Source organism: Porites lutea, chromosome 12 (genome assembly GCF_958299795.1).
Source record: "Porites lutea chromosome 12, jaPorLute2.1, whole genome shotgun sequence".
Lineage (NCBI taxonomy): Eukaryota > Metazoa > Cnidaria > Anthozoa > Scleractinia > Poritidae > Porites > Porites lutea.
The window spans coordinates 18,873,154-18,889,750 of NC_133212.1; the positions used below are offsets into that span (position 1 = coordinate 18,873,154).

At 39.6% G+C, this 16,597-nt stretch overlaps 2 protein-coding genes across 2 annotated transcripts in view; one reads left to right on the forward strand and one right to left on the reverse strand.

Moving 5' to 3' along the window:
* Positions 1-869: 869 nt before the first annotated feature.
* The window catches only part of LOC140921351 (epidermal growth factor receptor substrate 15-like 1), a 62,724-nt gene continuing 46,996 nt past the window's right edge, over positions 870-16,597 (reverse strand). Inside the window, exon 27 of the mRNA XM_073371353.1 lies at positions 870-1,005. Within this exon, the coding sequence (XP_073227454.1) occupies positions 998-1,005 (8 nt within the window). The 3' untranslated portion in view covers positions 870-997. The remainder of the gene's footprint in view (positions 1,006-16,597) is intronic.
* LOC140922064 (uncharacterized) overlaps positions 13,907-16,597 on the forward strand; it is a 23,574-nt gene continuing 20,883 nt past the window's right edge. The window contains exon 1 of the mRNA XM_073372090.1: positions 13,907-13,984. The gene's annotated coding sequence lies outside the window, so the exon portion shown is untranslated. The remainder of the gene's footprint in view (positions 13,985-16,597) is intronic.

A 16,597-nucleotide genomic window follows, 5' to 3' on the forward strand; every position in this document is an offset into this window, starting at 1 on the left:
GTCAAGCGCAAAACTTTATAAAGAAACCATTTTGTTTGAAATTAATTCTAAAGGGAATTTTAACAAGGTCTTCTTCCTGACTACCTCAAACTGAACAGTCTAAGTCTATATCAAGCAGTTTTAAAAAATTGCACTTTTACTATCTTAGCATTATGTAACAGCAGAAGTATCACAAGTTCAATTAACGGCGGAGTTCGATGCAAAAGCAAGCAACCTTGACAGCCTTCACTGGCCCTAAATGTCTCAGCAACGGAACGAAGAAAAATTCGTTTAAGGTCGGCGCGAACAACTTTTTTGAAAATGAGCGAACGATTCTCCGTAAAGAGACATGCGCGGAATGAACCAGGCTCTGGCGCGGGTGAACAAACATTTAACACAGTCGTTCCGGTCGACTTGTAGCAAGTCTAAATCGATCCATTTACCGGCGGGAAAATCAGCAGTGTCCGCCAAGCGCGGGTGATACGCATTACACAAGCCGCGGTTGCTTGTAGCTGGTGCATCCAAATGATGAAGCAAATAAACAAACTCACTACGTCTGTAGTAACATGGTGTCAAGAACTTTATTAAAATTTATTTTGACACCCTTAATAAATGACATATCTTGACTAATTTTGTATTTTACATTTAGCGATTGCAATCTCCTTGTTCCACAATCGACGGAATCAGTGCATGGTTGTCAGAAAATTAAAACCAGTCACACAATCGCACGATCCTTGGCGAGGATATCATAAACTGTACGCTTTCTCTCTAAGTCGTAAGCTTAGCTCAGGTTACCTAGCAACCAATTAAACGAAAAGCGCGGAATTCAGACCTCAAACCTTTCGGGTTCGAGTTTCGAGACCAAAAGCTTTACTCTCCGATTGACACTGGATTGAGTTAATAACTTCTTTTTTCTATTTGGGCGTGTTTGATGAAAATACTGCGACGGAGTGTAACCGATATGAGCCATAATCTTCTAGCAAATCTTCCTTGTACTTCTTGAATTCATCGTATTTCATCAAGACGCTACAAAGAGAAAATGTAGGCGATCAGTAGAGTCGAAGGCATTAAAATCATCCTCAACAACAACTCTTCATTTCAAAATTCTCCCTACAATTTCACACACGGGGCCACTGGGTACTGCACAAACAGTGTCTTATTGGCTGTTTACATGGAGAAAGGAAGATCCTTGAAGGAGGATCACCCGGCTACTGTCCTAGCGCAATATGTTTCCCGTATTCGGTTTACATGCAAAGGGTTTCACTTGTCGCTGGTACTAGGAAGATCCTAGCACCATATAAACTGCCTTCGATAGGAAGATCTTAGTACTAGGGACAAACAAGACAAAAATGGCGGCGGGTCGTTCATTGGCTAATAACTGCCGGCCATTTCGTTTGTCGTTGGCACGAGCTGATAATTGTGATAATTATTCTGAAAGTTAGTTATTAACGCCAGTAAAGAGAAGAGAAGGGCCCAAATTGCATTTTTTTTCGTCACCCACCAATTCTAATTCTTTCTCCAACCTTCTCTTCTGGGGCATTACACGGACCGAAATTTCCGCATGTAAACCCAACGTAAAGTTGTTTCGCCTTCTCCTCCACTCCTCCTGGTCCTAGAATCATCCTCCCTCCATGTAAACAACCCTTAACCTCCTGTAAGCGGGTACCGTTGAGATCAGAAATAGTTGCTTCCAGCTCGCGCTCTGCACTCATTCCCATCACCCCTCTCTTGCGCTTCTCGCTTGTCTCCAGCTTTCGCCCTTCTCGCTTGTTCCGTGTTCCCCTCTCAGCCTTGGGAACTGTGGAGGAGGCAGGTCACTGGGAAGTGTCCGCTTATTGGAGATGTTCGTCAGCTTACTCCACTGTAGCTTTGAATGGTAACAAAGTAAAAAAAATTGTCGTGAACTTACCAAACGGACCAAAAGGATTGCTGACAGGGTCCTTTGCAGAAGAGCTCAAGCCTTTACTGCCTGTAGTTTTCTTAGAATCTGAACGACCTTCAGATGGTTTGAAGGGATCTGAGCTAAAGAAGTTAGCTGTCGAACTCTGTAAGAGACGTAAACAGTTAAAAAATCCCTCAAAAGGTTCTAATAAATTCACCGCATCGAAATTTCATCAGAAAGCCTTTTTTGATACCAGGAACGCCTTCGAGATTTAATAAAACCTGGCTTTCCTAACGGTAAAGTGTAAAGAAAATCACGTTATGTCGACTGCGAATGTGAAATCAAATCGAGAAACGGAGGGCGCTGCCCTGCCAAATGAACTTTGTTACTTACCTTGCTACTCGGAAATGTACTTTGAAATGGATCCATAACAAAAGGATCTGATTTCGAAGGTGAAGCAGATAATCCTGAAACTACGACAAAGAAGTACACATTACAAACTGATTTTCTCAAAGCCCTTTACAAAAGAGAGTAGTGAAAAAGAGTAGTCAAAACAAAACGAAAGCATTTTCTTCTGGACAATCACAAAACGAGCAAACAATCAAATAAACCAATCAAAACTCGCGACAGATACAATAAGCAGGCTCTAAGCCAAGGAGGCACGTGCGCATCAGCGAGGATATTAACTTGCGCGTATATCATATTAAGGAAAGTACTTACAGTTGAAATATACAGTCAGCATGCCAGAAAAAATCTCGATTTGTTTGAACAGGGACCGCGAGGAATCGGTAGGTAATGATGACGTTTCTATTGTTCGCGCCCGCAAGTACGAGATGGTTAGGATGACGAAAAGGCAGAAAACCCCGAAGGGACTGCTTAGGTAGATTTTGTGACATTTATTGTACAGTCATACTTCTCCTCAGTTTTGCATTATTTATAAAATAACTAAGATAGTACGCGCGCTCTGATTGGCCGAGAGGAGTGTTTGCATGAGTTTGTAAACATGGTTGTGACTTCAAGATATTTTGCTTTTCGCGTGCTAATCACGCAAGCACGAATTAATTTGAAAAAGTTTTTGAGTTCAATCAATCAATCAATCAATCTTTATTTAAACACGGTAAAATCCATCAGGAATTTAAAAATTAAAGATAACCTAACTATCCTAAACAAAATTCAAAACCTAACTACAACTAATCTAACTAAAACCTGTTTTTCATGAATGCCGTGTATAACATTAAAAATGAACATTAACTAATCTTTTAAATTGACTAAGAGATTCGGCTTCTCTCACATGACAGGGTAGGCTGTTCCAGAGAACTGCTCCGCTATAAGTAAAGCTGTTTTTCATGAAATTAGTTCGCGGAAATGGGACAAATAGTTTGTTAACAGAGTCCCTCAGGGAGTAACGCGTTTCATTTCGTTTAACAAACTTAGATGATAAATATTCAGGAACAAGGCCATTTAAAGACTTGTATACCATTATGGATTTCTGTATTTGAAATTGAGTGTTCAAGTCTTTCCAATCGAGTTGTCTAATCAAACGGTTAGCATCAGCATCATAGCTAGAGAAGGTTAAAACGCGAGCGGCACGGTTCTGAAGCTTCTGTAGCCTGTCAAATAATGTTTTACCACAATTACCCCAGACAAGATTGCAATAATCGAATTGAGATTGAATTAGTGAGTTGTATATATAGTGAAGGGTAGGTGGAGGGACAAAAGGTCTAATTCTTTTTATTGCTCCAATTCCGGAAGCGACCTTTTTAGATAATTTATCAATGTGTGTTTGCCACCGTAGATTTTCATCAATAAATATTCCAAGCGATTTGACAGAGGAAACGTGTTCTATCGGAACATTATTAATCGAGAGCTCAAGTGGGTTCGACAAAGTACTCAATTTTTGTCTGGAGCCAATTAGCATGAATTCAGTTTTAGAAGTGTTCAAAGTAAGTTTATTAGAAATAAGCCATTTGTTTAGGTTATCTAAATCGTGACTCAGAGTTAACTGTATTGAATTCACATCAACGCCAGCATAAGTAATGTGGGTGTCATCGAAGGCTGGCACGAAGTAAGGCAGTTTGGCAAGTCATTAATATAAATAAGAAATAAAAGGGGGCCAAGGATTGTTCCTTGCGGTACCCCACTTTTAAGAGAGCAGATTCTAGAAAGAGAACCGTTAACAAGACATCGTTGTGTACGATTAGTTAAATACGACCTAAACCAATCAAGAGCTGTACCTTGTATTCCGTAAAGGTTCATTTTAGCTAGAAGGATATCGTGGTCAACGGTGTCGAAAGCCTTTTTTAAATCGAGGAAAACCACAGCATTAACATTGCCACGATCAATATTAAAGGCCCAATTATCCGTAGCTTCCAGAAGGGCAGTTGCAGTTGAGTGTAACGAGCGAAAACCCGATTGATAATTAGAAATGATATCTTCATTGGTCAAAAAGTTATACAACTGATCATAAACAATCCTTTCAAACACTTTAGCTATAACGGAAATGACTGAAATAGGTCGATAATTATTCAGATCGGAAGGCTCACCTTCCTTGAACAACGGAGTAACTCTAGCACATTTCCAATCATCAGGAAATATACCAGAGACTAAAGATTTATTAAAGAGATCACATAGTGAAACTGAAATAAGATCAGCACATTCACGTACAATTTTAGCAGAAATATTATCAAGACCAGTTGCTTTAGATCTACATAATTTGTTTAGATGTGAGAAAACAATGCTGCAGTTAGTCGAGGAGAAGCTGAAATTGTTGTTATTTACCTTTATATTATTGATATAACTTGAATTATTTTCAGCAGTTAGAGGTATTTCATTAGCAAGTCTGGGCCCAATTGTTGAAAAATGGTCATTAAAAGCATCAGAAAGCTCACTAGAATTAGAGATAATGGTATCATTCAATTTCAGTTCCTTCACCGTTGTATTATTCACACGACGGGATGTAAGCTCATTAAAGGTTTGCCACGTTTTTCGAGGATTACTCTTAGATTGAATAAATGCATTAGAATAATAAGATGCTTTAGAAATTTTGATGTCATTGTTTATTATATTTCGCAACTTTTTGTACCTTTTCCAATCGTGTGGATCATTCGATGTAATTGCTTTTCTTTTGGCAGCATCACGATCACGCATGCCTTTCTTTAATTCTGAATTGATCCAGGGTGCTTTATTTGTTCTAGTACGTCTAGTTCGGAGTGGCGCATGAATATTAACAATATCCAAAAACTTCGTTTTCCAGTTAGTCCACAAAACATTTGGATCTTCAGAAACATTACAGGACCAGTCTTGCTGGGCGATATCGTTCCGAAAACTCTCTCTATTAAAATTTTGGAAATTTCTATAAGAAATGGTTGAGTGCCCTTTTGAAGGAAAAGTGAGAGATAATTTCCTATAAACGTAAATAAGGCTATGATCGCTGATACCAATATGAGAGACTCCGGAACAGACTACCCTGTCAGTATAGTTTGTATAAATTAAATCAATTAATGTTGAAGAGGATTCCGTTATGCGAGTAGGTTCAGTTATAAGCTGTTGAAGCCCAAATAAATCAGAAATTTCACATAAGCGTCGAGTATTTAAATCATATTGTGCAGAGGCCAGGTTACAGTTTAAATCACCTAGCAGATAATATTCTAGGCCGAGGGAATCTAATTTCTCAAGAAATGATTCGTAAGGTAAAAATAAATCAATTGAGGAGCAAGGAGGTCTGTACCAAGTGGCTATCAGAAATGGCCTGGAGTTTGGTTTCCGAATCTCTATACATAAATTTTCAAGACTGGGTGCATTCAAATCAGAGCGAACTCCAAAATTAATCGAGGTTTTTATATAAAAACCTACTCCTCCTCCTTGTCTGTTTCTATCACGACGAATAAATTCATAGCCTGGTATTTGGACCTCACAACTATTGATAGAGTCATCAAGTTTAGTTTCATTAATTGAGAGAATATCAATGGAGCGATCGGCAAGGAGAATTCTTAGTTCATCAATATGCTTTGTAAGACTATTAATGTTTAAACCTGCAATTTTAAAACCACGACCAGAAGGAAGAAAATCAGAGAGAATTGTACTTTCAAATGAATCAACGTTTTGATTAGGAATACCTGATGATACGTCACTCGGTTGAGAAGCTAGCGTGGGCGTCTCCTGTTGCGAGCTGGAGAGGGAAGGTTTCCCAGTTCCATCAGAAGCTTTACCAGTTGTTGGATAGCTGAGGACTGAAAACCCTTAAGAGACTGATTATACTTGCCAGAACCAGATCTTAAAAACTTAATAAATTGCACGGCCAGCAATGACGAACCTTTGGCATTCAGATGAAGTCTACTACCATTTAATGCTGAGGCGTCAATAACCGAATTATCAATATAAGTAAAGTTATTATCTACTGCTGTGAGCTTGACCCTCTCATTAACTTCAATGCGTTTAGCATCGACGTTGATATCTTCTCTGTAGACTATACCCGAGAGACCAATGCTTGAGTTAGGAAACTTGCTCTTCACCTTCAATACAAGGCTCTTGATATCGGCGACACATGAATCGGCAGACTCCGACGGAAGATTGTTGGTGCCAGTATGGATGATGACGTGAGAAGGATCCGCGGATGCAACAGCGATGTTGTCAACAGCTTCAGCTATTTCAGCAGTGGTTTTCCCGGGATATGAGAATTTATGTACATGTCTTTGCGAAAGCTTTTTTGGATCAATGTGTTTTATCATTGAGTCACCAATAAGCACTATGGGTCTTGTCTTTCCGAAAAACTCGACAAGTTTACTTTATTTACCCATTCCTTCGTCGGCTGAAACTTGGAAAATCTTTACAAACAAGATTAAGCTGTGTCAATTTTGTTTTTGCTTAAGCTGACATTTTAAGCGAGAAAAATCCGTATTTTGGAAAGCATCTTTTTGCAACACAAGAACTGATTATGTGTGCAAGTCTTCGTGTACAAGACTTCGTGTACAAGACTTTGCGACTGGTAAGAATTTCTCTTTTAATCAGTGCCATAAAGAATTTGGCGTTTTTCTCGGGAAAGTTATTTTATAAAAGCATTAGAAAACTTTTTTCCTGTGTTTGCATAGCCTGATATAAACACTCGAGGGGTTGGGAGAATTCTCGACAGTTATGCAAACCCTCGACTTCGTCTCTGGTTCGCATAGCTGTCGAGAATTCTCCCAACCTCTCGAGTCTTTATATTAGGCTATGCAAACACGGAAAACGTTTTCTATTGCTTAAATGTGAACATTATCAGTGACATTCTATTGAAAGTTATGGACCAAAAGACACTCGTTAAGGGCAGATGAAGTTATAAGGTGCGTATAACTGTGTATACTTACTATAAACACTTGGAGAGTTTGCCAGACACGAGTTCACAAATCTTTGATTGGAAACCTTGCTAGACACCACTCTTTCTCTCTCTTTGACCGGAATAAGACTCAGCTCAAAACAAGCAAGACGAGTAATTCGCCGCTTGTCAAATCCTGTGCTAACTTATTCCCTGCTCACAAATGTCCTTCCGCTATGAAGTTTAAAATAAGACTAGAATGCGCGAGCTTGAATTGATCAAACGTCCTTTTAATTTCTAAGGCTTACTTTCCGGTAAATAAAATGAACTGTATGTAAAAAGTGAAAGTGAAATAGCGAAATATTCAACTTCTAATTTAGAATAAACTGTTCTCGAAACTGAGAATGTTTTGATCAAAACTGTGTAAATCGAACTGAAGCCGTGCATGGAACCTTGCGTTTCCTGTTTTTATCTCAGCTATTGTATGGAATATGTGTGAAAATCTTCATTATGAATCGGTATATTTCAAAGAGCCACACAACGACCAAGAATACTATTGGCCGACAATATACAGAGCGGGTAATAATAGTAATAATTGAAAACAGTGAATTAACTTCCATCTCCTCTTTTGGAGAGATTAATAGTATTTCACTGAATGTAAAGTATGTGGACTTTTCTTCCGAGGTAGGCTGACTTGCAGTTTCCTTTTCTTTTTGTGCTTAATTTTGAGTCATTCACTTGAAAATGATGCGGACTATCCAGACTTTTTTCAAACTTGGCACAAATGTCAGTCATATATAGGACAAAAGCTGCAATAAAAAGATGGGGTCACCGTGTTCGTTTTTACCCTGTGTACCTGTAATTCTGGATGTTTTTTCCTACTTATATGCGATATGTTCAAAACTTGTTTAAACAACCATTAAAAATTCTTGTTTTTCGCAAAAACTCTGAATCTTACTAAAACCTTAAGCCGTTTTCCAATTAAGTGACCTAAATTACAAAATACTCGATCTTGAAGAATGGTAGAGAAATAGACAGTTTTAACATTATCTCACACTTCCTGTCGCTCTAAATGGAGAAAGTCACATCGTTCAGATCTAACTAAAAATACAACTTCTGATATTTAGATTTTTCTCCTTAAAATATATTTTTTGTGTAGCCATAACGAGTAAAAAGCAAAAATAAAAAGGGGGTCAAAGTTTTCGTTTCACTGCAAACGACAATATAGGACAATTTTGGCTTCAAATATCGGTAATCATTTTGCACCAGCGGTCTGGGGCGAGTTTTAAGACAAACACCTTTGAGCAGGGAAGAGTTATCAAAATAGCTATTAAAAGCATTTGGACTACAAAAAGGGCCTTTGTTGCCTCTCTTTAGGCGACCCGTGAAATCACCGCTACCTTTGAAGTCGCAGTGTTACGTGCACTCCTTATGTAGGTGATGCGCCGTGCAAAACCAGGGAATTACCTTAACTGATTAGGCCATTCAATATCTTTTAGCACCAGTTGTATAGCTTTTGATCATCTGCCTTTTTGTTGGCTTTTTTTCTGTTTGTCTTTTTTTCACTTGGGCTTGTTCTTTGCTAGTCTAGGACCCAAATTTAACCTATTCAGAGATGATTGCATTTTATTATTGAACCTAAGCTCTGCCACCGTGGCCCTGGTATGCAATTTCCCGGTGAGACACAGCTAGCTTTAATCTCTTACATCTCTTTCATTTACACTAGCTTTACACCAGAAATACTAAATTCTGTGAACCTTTGGTTACCTTTTTAACTCAACAACAACAATAATAATAATAATAATAATAATAATAATAATAATAATAATAATAATAATAATAAGAGTCTTTATTCATAGTTGGGTAGTCACAACATACGTATGGCTTTACATACATGACAATGCAATCTATTTAAGATCAGGTACAATTAAATAATATTAAAAAGACACCTATTAATAAAAGATCTCTTAAAGCGTTCTGTTTTAACAGCAGGTAAAATAAAATCATGTCCTCGCAAGTTTCATGTTTCGCAAGAATCTCTGTTTCTTAGGGGGTAATATAGTTGATAAAGGGGATGGGAAGGAGTATCCGTGATAGTGTTCCATAGCTTACAGTCTCCATTTCTGATAACTTCAGCCGATTGCATACAGGTTGTTGGTGTATCCTAAACTAAACGCTCTCTTAAAAAAACTTGTCAATGCGATCAAGGTATGTACCTTGATATGCCGCTCCCCAAATCTCAATTCCGTACAAAAACAGGGACATAATTAAAAGATCAAATAATTTTGTCAGTTGTTCTTTAGGGTATCCAAAATATTTAGAAACGCGTAAAATGTATAAACGACTACTAGCTTTTCGTAACAAATTGTCAACATGAAGGCCCCAGTCCGATGGATTCTCCTGGAAAATTATGCCAAGCAATTTCAACCAGCTTTTCCGTTCAATCCACTGTACCAGAGGTGGCAGTGGTTTGGAAATTCTGCCATGCACCACCATTTCCCAGGTCTTAGTGAGGTTTAGTTTCATACGGTTTCTTACCGCCCAGTGTTGAATGTTAACCTCAATGAAAGAGTGATCTTGATGTGCAGACACAGGTACGCTTAGTGAAAGTTTGTCGGCATATTTGAGCAATAGATTGCGCTCCGGGTAAACCGGTCTTATGTCGTTTACCATAATAGAGAACAATATGGGCCAGAGGAAAATACCTTACGATACCCCACTGTTAATGCTAGCAAATTCGGTGACAAAGCCGTCCAAGACTACTCTCTGTTTCCTATTACTAAGAAAGCTGACAATCCAATTGATAACATAGGGATTAATATTGAGTGACGTTAGCTTATTGCAAACAATAGCATGTGGAACACTGTCAAAAACTTGCAGTTTTGACTGAAGTCAAAAGAGAAAACTCTTACAAAGTCTGTTGTCCTGTTCAACCATTTTAGCTAATGATGATGACAAGCAAGGAGCGCCATGGTTGTGTTGCATCCTTCTTTATAGGCAAACTGGTCTGGGCCAATAGTAGACTTCAATACAGTGTTGTGATTAAATTTCTCGATACAAGTTTACATCAAGCTCAACGCTAATCGCTCTCGATACAAAATTTTCATTGCTCGCTCGTTCGACTCGATTCCACGTGTACAAGAATCTCTTTTTTTGTCTCTTTTCAGTTCTAAGTAATTATTAACAGCGTCACACCCTTATTACCTAATCACATTCGCGACAACAGAGTCTCATAATAACGTTAGTTAAGGAAATTGGTCTCAGCTGATTTCATATTTCAAAAGGAGTCTCTTTCGGAATAGGTGTAATATTAGCTAGCTTCCACAAGCAGGGGACTAACTGTTTCTTGAGAGAAGAGTTAAATACTTTGGTGATTGTTGGCGCAAGTTGATAAGCGTAGTCCCTCCAGATCCAAAACGGAAGTTCATCTGGACACGGAGCAGTACGCTTCAATGTCCTCAGAAACTTCCATACAGTGTGCACCTCAATTGTAGGAATACGAGTGCCATCCGGGATGGAAAGGACTTCGGGCTTGGAGTACTGATCGTCAGTGTTGATAGACTGGAAATATAAGTTAATTGTTATTGGGTCAATGGTAGAGCTGACGGGTGCATTGCGAGCCTGTCTACCGGTGATCATATTGACAGTATCCCACCACCTCTTCGAACTGGTGTGATAACCATTTCTTCTCTCATTAACAGCATGGATTTGTTTAGCGCGAATGAGTTCGTTGATTCGCTCTTGCAGGACAGGGTTTTCAGACTGTCTGTGACTCCGTGAGTTCTTGTTCCTGATTTTACACAAATGTTTAACAAGAGGAGACATGTAAGGCGGATCTCGGGATGAAATTCTAACCTTAATAATTGGAAAGCATTCATTAAACATCAAAAGTAGAGTCTCGCTTAAACGCCTAACATTTTCACTAGGATCATCAGAAATAGTGAAACGTTCCCAGTCAATTAAACTGATCCATCTTTTTGTCCATACAAAGTTTACGGTGCTCTCTTACATCCCGAAAGGAAACAGTTTTACGGACTGGCTTGAGAACAATACGAGGCACAACCAGAATAGGAAGATGATCTGATCGTACAAGGCCTTTTAAACACAGGTGGTTGCTTCCGTAGATGGGACAATTGGTGAGAAATACATCGAGTATGTTTTGACCTCATGTAAAGGACTTAACCAATTGCTGAAAATTATTTTGGATAGTAACGATAAGCTTTTATATTATTGCGTTTCGACAAAGGAGAACGCATACTATTTGAGTCTTTTTGCGTACCGTATAACCGTATGCCATTAGCTTGCGTAGCAAGTGTTTTCGCGCGAGTTCGTCGAGAAAATTGGGCGAGAGCAAAAAAAGGAATGAAGGGGGAGGGGAGAGAAGGAAACGCTAGGGGCGTTTTTCAAGATCGTGGGGTTCGCGGGCAAGCGTTTCCTTCTCTCCTTTCCCCCCTTCATTCCTTTTTTTGCTCTCGCCTAATTTTCTCGACAAACTTCGCGCGGAAACTCTTGCTACCACTGTTTAGGCCATCTTGGACCCATGCATCTTGGACCGGCCTGGCACATTTGTCCTCGATCTCATGCTCGGCCGCTTGGATCTGGTATTTACACGTGCAGTTAAAACTACAGAACGCTGTATTTTTCCTTCTTGCAGCATTTTCGCTTAGTATAAATTGTTGGTTTCGTAGCTTTCAAGCACATCTTTTTGCAGTTTACGTTGACGCATCTTTTCGCAGTTTACCCTGAGGTAATTGAAGTTTTGTTGAGTTATTCGAACTTCCCGTGGCAAATATTTCTAAAGCAACTTATCATAATATCAGAAATCTATGTTGGGTGTGTTTTCTAGCAAACAGACGCTTCGTTTCGCTCCGGCTTCGACGCGCGATAACGACCCATGTTGGATCAAATCAACTGCCTATCCCAGCAGATTCAACTTCTCTCTGCGCCCAGACTTGAGACTTGTGGCACTCGACAAAGCGTTGCTTTGTTAGTCCTCCTCTCCCCTCTCCCTTCATTCCTCTTTTTTGCTCTCGCCCAATTTTCTCGACGAACTCGCGCGGAAACGCTTGCTACGCAGGCTGGCTAGTATGCCTGCGATTTTACGGTTTGAACGCCATCTTGGACCAACACCGCGGCAAAACGCAATGCGCATGAGCACAAAATTTAATATCCGGTCAGCTTTTTATTTCCGGTCTAGTATATAAACCAATAGCGTAAGCATAACTTTGCCGTCGCGCCAAGTTTAAAAGCAAAAAGGGCGAAACAGACAAAAAAGGGGGCCCAAAAAATCACTTCATTCGAAAGCTTATATATTTTTCTAGTGTCAAACTTTTGCATCACATGGTTATCTGTTTGCACCAACGGTGAAAATGATGTTTGAAGTTTGCAGGTCGCGAGCGCTCGACAAGACGAAGTTGTTTTTACTGGCTTTCTTGCATGCTACTGGTTTGGCATAAGTTAATTTTGGAGAAGACGATAACTAAGAAAAGAATGTCAATACTTATGAAAGAAACCAAAAAAAAGCGTCATCATTATCATTAACACTAGAACCAGGAAATTGAATTTTAGTCGGTTGAACAATTTTTTTTATTATCGGAGAAAACAACAACTCAAAACAAAAGATGTGTGGGATTGAATAAAAACCTCGACTTTGATGACTGCAGTCACGAACACCCGGAGCTTTCAGTGCTGGGAAACTAAACATGCCTATAGATGACTTTCATTCAAGAAAATGCCTATTTAATTCTTTTACATGGTTGTTCTTTGGTCAGTGAAGACTTAATAATTTCAGACTGTGCGGCTCGGCTGCATCTCATACAAACACGAAACTGCTTTCAGCTGCTAAATACAAGGCATGAAAATTTCTACTTCTAAAAGCGATCGAACCAGCTTTCTCTATCAGATTCTGAGAATGAAAAAAATAAATAGAGTTGTCAACTTGCTGCAAACCTCAACTGTATAATTAAGCTTATGTTTCATGGCAATCAACTCAGAAGAGTTTCGTTTCAAAACACGGTAAAACTCACTGGTAAATAAAAGTACAAAGCGATTGTGTGTTGTCGTTTTCCAAATAAATCTCGAATCGGCTTTAAGGCATGATGACTGAGAAACTGAAGAACTGAAAATTAGAACTACAATACACAAGCTTGCAATGATAGCTTTTTATGTCTTAGTTTCAGCCAGGTTAAGAGAAAAATAACAGTCAAAAACTTTGTTTTCGTGAATGAAAATCAGTTTACCTGACGCTCTAGCCAAAATTACACACTGAATTATTATCATCTTACCTTTTCTGAATCTAATCGACTAATTGTTTCAGTGATCTGTACCCGGTTATCCATAAAAACAAATTTCAATAACTACAAAATAGTCAAAAACACGAGCAACTGAACCACAAGCTACACACAGAATGAAGCCGAGCGCGCGCGGGAGACTTTGATCTGACTGGAAAGTGTGACTGAAAAAGAGACCGGAAATGCTCAACCTGGCGCATGCGTAGACGTTTTGCCGCGGTGTTTCTTGGACCGGCCAGGCGCATTGTCCTCGATCTCATGCTCGGCCGCTCGGCCGCTGGGATCCACCCTCGTGCCCAGCGTCTTCGTTCCCCTTGACCAGCGGTCGTCAAGCCAGCATGCGCAGTAAGGGACGAAGACTCGAGGTACGAGATTGGCTGGGATCTGGCATTTACATGTGCGGGGGGTGTGCCGTTGAAACTACAGCGCAAACGCGACAAACTCTGTATTTTTGCTTCGTGCAGCATTTTCGCTTATTGTTGGTTTCGCAGGTAGGTCTTGTTGCGATTTACCTTGACGCATCTTTCCGCAGTTTCCCCTCAGGTAAGTGAAGTTTTGTTGAGTTATTCGAACTTCCCGTAGCAAATATGTCTAAAGCAACTTATCATGATATCAGAAATCTATGTAGCGGTGTGTTTTCTAGCAAACAGACGCTTCGTTTCGCTCCGGCTTCGATAACGACTGATGTCGGATCAAATCAGCTGCCTGTATGCTACGCCAAAAGTGACAAAATATCAAAGATGCAACTTTATAATTCCAATCCACCAAATTACTATCAAGATCGATAAAATTAACATCATTTTGCTTTTTGAATGTAACAAGATTGTAGAATTTAATTTCAATTCCCACGTGTTTCATGTCATGTATCAAGAGACACGTTTTCTAAATCAAGATGCATGTTTTTAAATCAAGAAGGGAGACGACAATTTTTGATCAGTTTTGTTTCCGAGAGGGACTGAAACCGCAAAATTTGCCATGCTCCATGAAGAATACCGCCAATTCTTGCCCATTCCCGCCCTCCCGCGTTACACATGGCGGAGGAAGGAATTCTTCTATTTCGTTTCTGCCTGTGTCCCATACTGATATGGCGTCATCGATAAACCTTGTCCAAAAGATGGGCTTAATGCTGCTCTGTCTGAGTATTTATTTTTCTATTTTGGCCATGAAGATGTTAGCAAAGGCTACGGCCATTTTCGTGCCCATGGCTGTTCCATGGGTTTGAAGATAATCTTTCTCGTTAAATTGGAACGAACTTTCTAGTAGTATCAGACTAAGCATTTCGCTTAAAAGCCTGGTAGGGACTGGAGGGTTTCCTTGGTGAGATTCTTCGTATGCATGGCATACAGTGGTTATACCAGGGTCGTAACCAGGTATATGGGATCAGGGATCACAGTCCCGGGATCGGGATCATAGACCCGGGATCCCGAGTCACAAGTCATGGGATCAGGATCAGCCATTTTTTGTGTGTGTCTTTGAGGGATCAGGGATCGAGCTTTTCAGATACTTCATTATTAATGAAAAACCAGAATACTTCGTTCAGCAAGGAAAAAGACCTCTTTTCAGGTCTATTGAAAAAGCTTAAACCTCGCTTTATAATATTTTTGCGCTTCTGTCATGCAATCAGCAGTTTTAAAGCTTACCTTACTCGTATTTCATGGTTGACGTTTAGTGGTTTACTGAAAACAAGGGTTTGGCTGGGGTGCTCAGTCTCGCAGGCTCATAAAACCTGGTCACATATTACACTTACTCGCGCATTTGCGGTTTCCGCTGTGTCGGACCCTCTGAGAAGAGCAAGATGGGCAAGTCAAGGAAAAGAAGTCGAGAACGACGGTATGAAAATCTAACTACTATTTTGCAATTTTTACCACACTCTTGCCATATTTTTCGGTTCAGAACATGGTTGTAAAATGCTGTGCGCAAATTGAAGGCCACTGTTGTTTATATTTCCAGATCACGTTCCTATTCCTGGTCGCCAGCGAGAGAACAGAGCGATCAGCGAGCCGAACGCGATCTTCAAGCCGGTCAGTTAAGTGTTCTACTAATTCCTCTATTCAGCTTGATAAATTATTCGACATTAGATTCTCATAGAAACACTGTAATTTCTTATGCGGTTATGGCTTCAAAAACCGTGACAAGGTCTTCACTATTGCAATGTGCAACTGTGTCAGAAGGAGTAAATAGAGTAATAGAGAACAATGCATCAGATACATTGTCCTTGACAGATCTTAAAGGACATTTTTATTAACGAAGATCTCGGAAATTTCAGTCGAAAAGATCTTGTTCGCCGAATCGTCATCACAGACATGAAATGCATCAGCGATCAAGGTAAAGCTAATTCGTTATTTGTGACCCTTCACGCGACTTGGGGGCTTATCTAAATTTCACGCTATGCCTATTTTCACGATCCAGGCCGTGAAAGTAAGAAAAATTTTTGGAATGTGAGTGAAATTTCTCTTTCACGCCGTGAACACGCCGTGAAAAATTCACGGCTACCGTGAAAATTTCACGCAGTGAAAAAGTTTATAATCGCCGTGAAAATATTTCATGCCGTGAAAAATTTCAGTCACCGTGAAATTTAATTTCACGCCGTGAAAATCTTCCAACCGGTCAGTACTTTTTGATTTTTTATTTTCGGCAAAACAGATGAAATCGCTTAAAAAGTGAGTCACTGAAGATTCTCTAAATTTACAACCAAAAGAAGCTTTTATCTCTTCCACGAAGTTATGCAAATGCTAGACTCCGTGGCGACAAGATGAAATATGTAACGCATGTTTTGATATTGCGTGATATCTTTTGGATTTATTTCATTCCTTCTGTTCAGATCGTTGGTCATCGTTGTAACGGCGAAATTTTGAGTATAACATTTAGCAAAGAGACAAGGAACTTGAAATTGAGCATGATAAATCAAGTAGAGTTTGCACGTGTGATGGGGCTACAAAACTGTAGATAAGATCAGGCACTTCACTGCAATGCGCGTCGACATAGACGACAATTATCCCGGTTTTAGGAATGGCAGTAATAGTTAGTCTTTCCGCAAAGAATTTTGTTAGGTTTCTTGAGTGAAAACCTTGCCATGTTTAGTAAATAACTAAGCGTCTCTGACATCGACATTGGGAAAATTTGCACGTTGCGGAGAAGAAAAAAAAGAGCCAAAAG